The following is an 11,144-nucleotide window of genomic DNA, read 5'->3' on the forward strand; positions in this document are numbered from 1 at the left end:
TGGCAAGGAAGGAATGTTTAGGAAATGGGGAGAGGAATAGGAAACCCTAACACTAATCTTTGACAATACTAATCCCTCAGGACTGTAGGCTGGTTAATGATTCTGGCTTGTTCTTCAGCTCCTCTGGCTTAGCCTGGCCACAGCCAAACCAGAGCAAGCAAGCTGTTGGATGATGTCTCTCAGCTCCTTCTTCTTGCCAGATGTTATGCCCTTCTATAGCCCTTAGGAACCACCCTTTCCACCCTCTTCTTCTTCTCCTGCCCACTTCCCGGATCCCTCCCGGGCCCAGGATACCTAGATATCTAAGGATGGTTTGGATGCCTAAATGTCTAGGGACAGAAGAATCAGAGGATTCACGGTCTGGATACAGGTTGATCAATGTCAGTGGGTTCAAACAGGAGTTCTTGCAAGACTTAGCCAAGCAAAGCCTCAGTTCCCAATAGACCAGGGTCCACCGATCCAAGGTCTAATGAAGAAGGAAAAGGAAAATAAAAAACCCCTTGTCAGGGGCTGCCAGGGTATTTATACCCCTCTGGCCAACCACTTTCTCCCCTGTCTTCATGGCCTCTGGGAACATTCTGAGGTCCAATGGTCTTCACCTGTCAATCAAGGTGGGACTCTCAGCTCCCAAAGCTTCAATATGACACATGGAAATCCTCCAGCTCATTATTCCTTTGAGCGCACTAGTATCCCATCACCAGCAGATACCACAATTTGTTCAGCCATTCCTCAATTGAAGGACATACCCTCCTTTTCCAACTTTTTGCCACCACAAAGAGTGTGGCTATAAATATTTTTGTACAACTCTTTTTCCTTATTATCTCTTTGGGGTATAAACCCAGCAGTTCTATGGCTGGATCAAAAGGCAGATAGTCTTTTAAAGCCCTTTGGGCATAGTTCCAAATTGCCATCCAGAATGGTTGGATCAATTCACAGCTCCACCAGCAATGCATTAATGTCCCAATTTTGCCACACCTTCCAACATTCCCCACTTTCCTTTGCTGTCATGTTAGCTAATCTGCTATGTGTGAGATGGTACCTCAGAGTTGCTTTGATTTGCATTTCTCTGATTATAAGAGATTTAGAACACTTTTTCATGTGTTTGTTGATAGTTTTGATTTCTTTATCTGAAAATTGCCTATTCATGTCCCTTGTCCATTTATCAATTGGGGAATGGCTTGATTTTTTTGAACAATTGATTTAGCTCTTTATAAATTGGAGTAATTAGAACCTTTGTCAAAGGTTTTTGTTATAAAGATTTTTCTCAATTTGTTGCTTACCTTCTAATTTTGGCAGCATTGGTTTTGTTTGTATAAAACCTTTTTAATTTAATATAATCAAAATTATTTATTTTACATTTTGTAATTTTTTCTAACTCTTGCTTGGTTTTAAAATCTTTCCTTTCCCCTAGATCTGACAAGTATACTATTCTGTGTTCACTTAATTTACTTATAGTTTCTTCCTTTATATTCCAGTCATTCACTCATTCTGAATTTATCTTGGTATAGGGTGTGAGATGTTGATCTAGACCCAATTTCTCCCATATTATTTTCCAGTTTTCCCAGCAGTTTTTGTCAAATAGTGGATTTTTGTCCCCAAAGCTGGGTTCTTTGGATTTATCATAGACTATCTTGCTGAGGTCTCTTACCCCAAATCTATTCCACTGATCCTCCCTTCTGTCTCTTCGCCAGTTCCATATTGTTTTGATGACTACTCCTTTATAGTACAGTTTAAGATCTGGTACTGCTAATCTACCTTCCTTCACATTTTTTTTCATTATTTCCCTTGATATTCTTGGTCTTTTGTTCTTCCAAATGAACTTTGTTATAGTTTTTTTTCTAATTCATTAAAAAACTTTTTTGGTAGTTTGAATAGGTATAGCACTAAATAAGTAAATTAATTTGGGTAGGATGGTCATTTTTATTATGTTAGGTTGTCCTACTCATGAACAATCAATGTTTTTCCTATATTGGATAATTTGAAGACTCCTATTCATCTAACATAATAAATTGCTTTAGATTAATGTTTAATTATCATTATTAATTAAGGGAAATATGTTGTGATTTGAAGGTTTCAGGATTATTTAATATAATTTAATCATTAAATATTAATATGTCTCTAGCATTGATATAAAGAGTGAATAATCCTTAATCTTATGAAACCCAGACTGTTATAGTCTATCCATTGTAAAGGAAAAGAATACAGTATAAATGATAAAACATTTAAAAACATTACTCACATTTACTAAACAAATCTAAATTCATTCTTATTTATAAGTGTTTGATCTTCATAAGAGTAAAATTACATTTACTTATCAATTAACTTTTTTAAAGCTAGGAGTAAATGAATTCAAGTTGTACTTTAGTTCTCAGTTTTTATTTCTTCAGTGACTTACACAGTTATGGGGTATTGCATAAATGGATTAATCTCTTAGTGTCTTGAAAATATATTTTTTTAATTCATCATAGATCATTTTCGTTTCTGTGTGGTCATTGGATACTGTCATATGGAGAAAAACTGTGAATTCAACCTATATGGCTGATGTATACTTATTTATTCTGGCCTTGCAGAGAAGGTCCTGACCTGCATGGGTAGAGGAAATTTCCTGATCAGGAAAGTTTCTTGGGCAAAGGAGGTCACAGTCCTGGTGCCTCTCCCTGAAGCCCCTTCCCAGGGATTTTCATATTTCCTTTTTCCTGTTTTCTCTGTCAGAATGAAGATCTGTTAAATGAGATAAAACTCCTTAGAGAAGAATTAAAGAAGAAGGATGAAAAAATCCAGCAATTGGAGCAGCAGCTTGTAAGTATGGCTGTGTGTATTCAAATGGAAACTTTTCCCACCAGGCAACACATTTTCCTAACTCCCCTAATTGGTTCATGTGTGTCTATCATTTTATTTTTTACACTGTTGGAAACCATAATCCTGAATGGCACTGTTCCTGAGACTTCTAAATCACCAATTTACATGAGTAAATATCTATTTTCAAAAAGGGAAAGAAGACAGGTTCTTCGTATTATAACACACTTTTCCCATCAAAAACAGTCATGTCTACCTAGTCTCATTTCCTTTAAGACGTGGACAACATTACTAGATATGTAGATTTGGAAACTTTCATAGACTATACTTGGTTTTCAGCAAAGAATTTGACAAGGTCTTTGGTATCATTATGGCCAAGATGAAATGTAGATTAGATGACACTATAGATATGTGGCTTTGGAAGTAGCTGAATGATCAGAATCAAAGAGTAATTTATTAATTTATATCAGCCTGAAGGGGATGTCTCTGAGATGTGCTTCAAAAGACTATGTTGTTCTGTTCAATATTTTTTATCAATATATAAGAAATGGCACAAAAGACACATTTTCAAATATGTCACGGGGTCTGCAGAAGTGTGTGGAAGATTCAAAATCCATTTGAGGTATAGTCATTACGAAAGGAAATATGTTATATGATAGTTTTCAATTTAACTCATTTTGCTAATGAAATTCTAAACTTCGACATTTCTCTGCTGTTGAAGAACTGCAACGTGCTATCAGTACTTTAAAAATTTTAACACCATGGATCAAAGACCTAGTTGCTCTACCCTAGTCATAGCTCTGCAAATATCTAATATGTAAATGATGGAATCATTATACAAAAAGATCTTAGTATGCTAGAATGTTGAAACATACTTAGTAAGGTGAAATTAATAGTAATAAATCTAACATCCTATCCCTAGGTTTAAAAAAAATCAAACGATATAGACAAGTTATGACTAGATAGCAACTCGTAACTAGTGATAAAAAAGTATACATAAGGTTAAGTGATACCACCTTACCTTTCCATCTTTTGCTAATGCTAAATTCTTTAATTGGTGCCTTTGAGAATGTCCAGAGAAGGCTAGCTAGCTGAAGGACTAATTATCATGCCTTATATGAGTACTGATAGCAGGAACTAGGGATGTTTAGACCAGAGAAGAGCACACTTCAAGAGGGATATGCTGATTATTTCCAGATAGTTGAAGGGCTCTTGTGTTTGGCAGTTATTCTTTTTGGCTCTAGAAGACAGAACTGGGAGCAATGGGTATGTATTATAATAATAATTAGAGCTATCCAGAAGTAGAATGGACTTTTTCTTGAGGTAGTTCATTTGGGAGTCTTCAAGCAAAGGATGGATCACTCCTTGTGGTGAATATTATAGAAAGGTTTCTTGTTGAATCATGAGTTAGATTTAGTCATATGCTGGTAAATGTTTAACCTGCTGAGTGGAAAAATAGATGTGTGCAAGATACACTTTAAATTTAATCTGTGTTTTTGACATTTTGTCCATTGATTTCTTAAGTCAAACTTGAACCCTGTGGGCCAAACCCAGCCATGCTTTTGTAGGATTCACAAGTGAAGAATAATTTTTAAATAAAGTTTTATTATGTTTAAAAATGTAAAACTCATTCTTATTTCATGAACTTATAAATACAAGTCTGGGTGATTTGGTGCTCAGAGTGTACTTGGCTGGTTCAAGCTGATCCCAGCATATTCCTGGACTAGATGACCTTTGAAGGCTCCCTTCTATTTCTTAAATGTTTGTGGTTTTATGATTTAGCACTCAGAAGACTGTTTCATCATTAGGAATTGTACAATAGTAAGCAAAAACTCTTCCTCTTCTTAATTGGATGTGAGAGAAATTATCTGTTAAAGTTCCTTATTACTAATTTAAGTTTCACCAGGAGCTAGATCTAGGATTAAAGACTGATTCAAGAGTCATATTCTTAGGTAAGGAAAACAAAGACAAGACTTAAGAGATGAAAGGGAACTTGGAGCCCATTTTGGCCTAATACCTGAATAGGAATCTATTCTGCAAAATCATTGGGAAATGATCATCCAGGCTTTGTTCAAATTTATCCACTGAGAGGAAACCCACTTCTTTTCAAGGTGTCTTCTTCCTCTTTTGGATAAACTTCATCCTAAGGATCCAGTCTGCAACTCTTATTTCTGACTCTTTTCTTCCTTGGTCAAACAATGTCTTAATTCCTCTTCCCACAGGAGAGCCATACCTATACTTGAAGACAACCATTGTGACTTGATGCCCTCTCTTTCTAGCCTTCCACGCTCCCTTTGTGGCCTCAATATTCTTTCTTCTCCAGGATAAACATTCCAATTTCCTTCTATTGATCTCATATTTATGGTCTTGGAGGCTTTTATTATCTTCTTTGCCTTTGTCTGGCAAAGTTATGTATGTTTTGATGTCATAGTGGATAGAGTGCTGTGCCTGGCGTTAGGCTGACTGGTATTCAGATCCAACTTCAGACACTGCCTAGCTGTATGACCTCTTGGCATCACCAAGTCACTCAGAATCTGGCTTCCTCAGATTCTTCAATTGTAAAAGTGGGGATTATAGTAGCAATTACCACTAGGTTAGTGGTGAAGATCAAATGAGATCATATTTAAAGGGCTTAGTGCCTGGCACAAAATAGCTGCTTAATATTAATAAATACTCTCCGCCTTCCCAAAACATATCACTCAAAACTGAACAACTATTTTAGATGTGACCTGACCAGGGCAGAGTAAAGTGAGACTGTCCTTCCTATAGTCTTTAGTACTCTTTTTGAAGGGCAGTGTCACATTAGTCTTTTTGGCCACACATTCCAGTGACTCATATTTAATTTGCAGTTCACTTAGACCTGCACCCAACTAGAAAATGAGAATACTAATACCACACAGTAAGATCTTATTTCTCTCTGCAGGAAGTAGCAGTACAATAGGTGCTTAATAAATGCTTGATTGCTCTCGAGATTAAAGTCTTTGTCAGTAGCTCCCTAAGGAGCCTTTCCTCCTCTTCCTTTTCCCACTATGCACACTAATGCCAGACTTAGATTGCTTGTGCATAGATCTTGTCACTTCATTCCTCAACTCATTGCTTTTCAGCATTTCTAGTGAGTTGCCAAGTCCTGTTGATTTTACTTTCATAGCATCTCTTAATAATTGGGCTTCTTTAATTTTGACTTAGGCCATCATCAATCACCTTGTACCTGAACTATTACAGAGGGTATACTGCCTTGAGTCTCCTCTCACTCCAGCCCATCCTCCCTTTAGTTGTCAAATTGATCTTCCTAAAGTAAGTGCCATGCTCCCTACTCATTGAACTCAAGTAGCTCTCTGCAACCTCAAGGATCCAATATCAAATGATCTTTTTGACTTTTAAATTCCTTCATAGCCTGGGCCCCCTCATACCTTTCCAGGCTTATCATACTTTATTCCCCTCTTTCTAACATCCAGTTACTTTGGTGTTCCTCACATGTGGCATTCCCTCTCCCAGTCTTCATTTTCACTGACTATCCCTCATGCCTAGAATTTTCTCCTTCCTCATTTCGATCATCCTGCTTCCCCGGATTCCTTCGTGTCTTGACTGAAATCCTTCTCATTTCTGCAAGAAGTTTTTCCTAGACCCCTTTACTGCTAATGTCCTGTATCTGTCTTGTTTGTACATAGTTTTTGCATGTTATCTTCCCATTAGATTGAGAGCTTCTGAAGAGAAAGGGTTTTTGGTTTCTTTTTTTCTTTTAGTCTGAAGCACTTTACAAAGTGCTTGGCATGTGATTTGGCTATTGCCTAACTAAGCAAAGTTCAGGCCCATTTTCATGACTTTTTCCTTTTAAAAATGTTATTTTCTAATTGTGAACTTAATCACAGAAAGAGCACCTGAAAATACATGACAGAGCATGGATGACTCACACAGAGGTCATTATCTTCCTTTTGTATACTTGGTTTCTTAAGTGTGTCACAAATCCCACACCTGTGGGATTTAGCGGCAAAATTCAAATCCAGTTCTTTTCTCACTACACCAAACAGGTTCTACAAAATTCAAAACAGAAAGGAAATACCCAAAGGTATGGTTTTAGCACAGAGAACACCTCAGACCTATGCTTCTTGTCTGGGCTTCTGTCTGACCTTCCTTCTGGCCTCCTCTATGTATTTTCAAAAATGTTTCAATGACTCAGGTTTTTCTATCATCACTATTACTTCCTGCCTTCTCTTCCCACCTCCCTTCCCAATCAAAAACTAAGTGAGGCAGGAAAACCCGTTGTAATAAAGAGAGTCAAGCAAAACAAATCCTTTCCAGAGCCCTGGCTACAGAGGGAGGCCTTTCTGTGCCTTGAATGTGTCACCTTTGTCAACAGGTTGATTAACACATTATTTCATCCCAGGTTTTCATTATTGTTCTTTGTAGAGCTCATTTCTTTCAGTGATGTTATACTTGCATAAATGGTTCCGGTTTTGCTCACTTTGCTCTGTGTCAGGACATAGGTACTAACAATTCTCTAAAGCAGTCAACGCTCAAAAGTACTTCATTACCTTCACGTACCATCATTTTTTCATCCATTCCCCAGTTGATAGGTGCCCCCTGTGATTCTCTGACCTCTTCCCTCTCCCCCAATCCTGGCATAGGCAGTTTGTTTTGCTTACAAGCATTCCTTCTCCTGTGCTGTCCTTTCTCTTAACACCATCCCTAGTTGTTTTCCTTTTGAGTTTAATGTATTTCTCCCCCAAACTCTCTGTATGTCTTCATGGCTTACCTGTCCTTTGTCCACTTTAGAGTGAAGTTCATCTGATGCCTGCCCAATTTCTCTATCCTATATTTGTATGTTCTTCTCTGTATACCCAAGGTATGAGAAATAGCAAATGCCACCCTCTTCTTCCTCCTTTCTGAAATAACTGGTATATTTGTTTCCCTATCTTCTCTCTTTCCCCTCTTAAAACCCCCCGAAAGCCAGTGTACCTTCAAGACTTCTATTTCTTATTCATGTCTTTAATACCCACCGAAGACTTTAAGGTCTTGAAGGAGCATTTATCACTTCTTCCTCTGTGTTAGCACATCATTAAGCCATAAAAGCAATATCTGTTGTGATTTCTTTTTTAAGAATCCATTGAAATTGAGTTCTTGGGAGGAAGAGCCTTAACATACTACTATGTAGCTATTGTGCGCTGCAATTTCTCTCTCTTTTTTAATAACCCTTACCTTCTGTCTTAGAATTAGTACTCTGTATTGGTTCCAAGACAGAAGAGTGGTAAGGGCTAGGCAATGGGGGTTAAGTGACTTGCCCAGGTCACACAGCTAGGAAGCATCTGAGGACAGATTTGAGTCCAGGACCTCCTGTCACTAGGCCTGGTGCTCTATCCACTTAGCCACCTCTACAAATTCCCTTGCCTTGGTTCCAACCTAATTATCTTGATATTCTCCTTCATGTATACTTCACTTTAGTCAAACTAATCTATTTATCATTTCTCCAAACTTCACTGTATTTCTCACCTTTATGCCCCAAATAGAATACACCTTCAGAAGGGTAGGCACAACACTGCATATAATACAGTTTTTCTCAGCTGGGCTTAAATAGTTCCTATGAAGGATAAGCCTTCAAGGTCCAATTTAAATGCCACACCTTTTAACTCGTCTTCTGTGCTAAAATCATACCTGTGGATATTTCCTTTCTGTTTTGAATTTTGTAGAACCTGTTTAATGTAGTGAGAAAAAGACTAGATTTGAATTTTTCTGCTAAGTGCCTACCTATGCTGCAGCCTTGGAAAAATCACTTTATTTCTCCTGGGCCTCAGGACGTTGAAGTGAGGTGCTCTGAGATTGAATAATTTGCTCAAGGTCCCCCAAATAGTAAGCAACAGAATGGAATTTGAATGCCTGTCCATTTATTCCTAATGCAGTGCTTGTTTCCCTGCCATGCTATCTATCTGTTTGTATAAATGTTTATTGTTTACAAAGAACATAATAAAATCATTTCTGAAACTACAAGTGATCCAGTTTAGAATTTAGTAAATAATATCACTTTATGGTAACATTTTCAAACATTTCCCCTCTTTTAGCCTCCTCAATATGGTAGCAATTAAATTTCTTTACACTGAACACAAAAGAACTATTGAAAATCTTTAAACTGGAAATTGTTTATTAGACTTTATACTTTTTTTGTTTCATAGTGAATTTTTTCTTCTAATTTGTTTACTGTAATGGGGTTTAACGTACTGGGAAAATGAAAAGCTATAATTATTCTATGATCTCATTTTAACTCACAGAAAATTCTTAGTTATTTGTTTAAAGCAGCAATTTGGAGGCTTAACTTAATGCATTTTTCTTCTACAATTTTCCCTTCAAGGCAGGAATTTATACTCCTATTGGGCTGTTTACCTAGTTGCTATGGTCACATCCTAGCAGGGAATACCATTCTTAATATTAACAGCCATTTCCATATTGTTTTGGATTTTGTGGTTATTGAGGCTGTATTACACTTACAAACTCAAGTCTGTACAGGGAAGAATGTTTATTAATCATTTTAATTTTATTTGGGGATACATGTGTTCTCTGGGCATGTTAATGTATAGAATTAGTTTGTAAATTAGAAGTCAGTTACCAGATGGAGCCTGCCCAAACCGAGAGTAATTTCAAACCAGTGCATGTTAACACATTCTGAAAGAAAGTACATAGAGATGGGCATATCATGTTAACTATATAACCAGCCAAATGAACAAAGCAACCCTCCTCTAGTCAAGTAAGTTATTTTAATGTAGACTATCTTTATGTGTTCAAGAACTAAACCAGTGTGTTTTCCCCCTTTTGGATACTGACAAAGTTGGCAGAAATTATTTTGATATGTTTCAGTTCTTGATCCTCAAAAGAGACATCTAAGTAGTCACTGTGAGCAGCCATCTTACGTTATGTGTGTCTATATTTACACACCAAAGTGTATATCTGTTTATTATGTTCATTGTTCTTTTCCTGTGTGTCTAGGCCACTAGGTGTAAATGCCACCAGAATTCTAAAGGGGAGAAGTGCACATATGCTGATAAATACACACAGACATCTTGGAGAAGAATTTCTGTGAGTAATGTGCTCATCTTTGGCTCCCTCCTGAACCACTTAGTGTTGAATGTTACTGTTCTACTCAGATTTTTTTTTCTTTTTTATAGATTTTTGTAGTTTTTCTCCCCCTTACAATTCTTTTTTCTATTGCCCTTTAAATGTCTATGCATTTCAAGGCTTTCATAGTGAAGTTCTATGGAAATGGATATATGTTTTTATATTGTTTCCATTTTGCACTAATTGTAACAGCTTGGGTGTATAATCTCTTCTGATCACACATAAGTTATAATAATAGGATTTACAAATACTTCCAAAGAGAAAAGAGCAATATGTGTTCTTTCCTCCTTGGTGATGTATGTGAGGCCATGGAAGGCATGACATACATGAATTTCCTTGGAGCTTTTTGTATTTGTTGCATTATTATAGCTACTCAACTAAATAGCAAATATTGTAAAGTTGATTATATCAAATTACATGTAGTAGGTTATCTATTCTCTGGCATGGTTAGGGAATAGGCTTTTCAGGTTAATAGCTACTGCATAGTCTTAGACACATTGTCATTTGTCAAAGATAGTACAGAATCCTTGATAATAAAACTAAATCTGAGCATAATTTAGTCTTTGATTATTCCAAAAACATTATAAGATCATGGGATGCTTTAGAATCATCTCTAAGAACACTAACTACTAGCGTTTTTCTCTTTGAATGCAGGTTTCCTTAAGTTCATCAGGGAGATTCTTGTGTTAACTTAGCACTGTGATTCAATGATCCCATCTACAGAGCTCTTCATGCTTCAGGCACTGCATGATTTCATTTTTAAAAAACAAAACCACTGGGTCTGCTAGAGACAGAGACTTGGATTTCAATAGACTATCCTTATATCCCCTCTGTACCTCAGTTTTCTCTAAAGTGAAGGATCATTTTTTGTGGCAGTCTTGATTTGCATTATTTTTGCCTCAATGCTCAGGGGGGATACCATGGTATTGATTTGGGAGACTCCAAGCTAAAATCATATTTCTATGAGTGAAAAAACTAAAAGCTCAGCCTGCAGGCACAGCTGAGGCAATTCTCTGGTGCTACTGGCTATTCTTAAGAGAGAAAAGCCGGGGGCAGCTGAGTGACTTAGTGGCCTAGAAGAACCAGGCCTAGAGATGGGACGTCCTAGGTTCATATCTGGCCTCAGACCCTTCCTAGCAGTGTGACCCTGGGCAAGGCACTTGAATCCCATTACCTAGCCCTTACCACTCTTCTGCCTTGATTCCAAGGTGGAAGGGAAGGGTTTTTTGAGGGAGGGAGGGAGGGAG

At 37.1% G+C, this 11,144-nt stretch overlaps 1 protein-coding gene across 3 annotated transcripts in view; it reads left to right on the forward strand.

Annotated features, from left to right (window-relative positions):
• Window positions 1-11,144, forward strand: part of CCSER2 (coiled-coil serine rich protein 2) — a 109,399-nt gene that overhangs the window by 72,068 nt on the left and 26,187 nt on the right. For all 3 annotated transcript variants that reach the window (XM_044659153.1, XM_044659155.1, XM_044659154.1), the window contains exons 7-8: window positions 2,713-2,799; window positions 9,769-9,858. In XM_044659153.1, coding sequence (XP_044515088.1) covers window positions 2,713-2,799; window positions 9,769-9,858 — 177 coding nt within the window. The remainder of the gene's footprint in view (window positions 1-2,712; window positions 2,800-9,768; window positions 9,859-11,144) is intronic.

Source organism: Gracilinanus agilis, chromosome 2, assembly GCF_016433145.1.
Source record: "Gracilinanus agilis isolate LMUSP501 chromosome 2, AgileGrace, whole genome shotgun sequence".
In the NCBI taxonomy this organism is placed as follows: Eukaryota; Metazoa; Chordata; class Mammalia; order Didelphimorphia; family Didelphidae; genus Gracilinanus; species Gracilinanus agilis.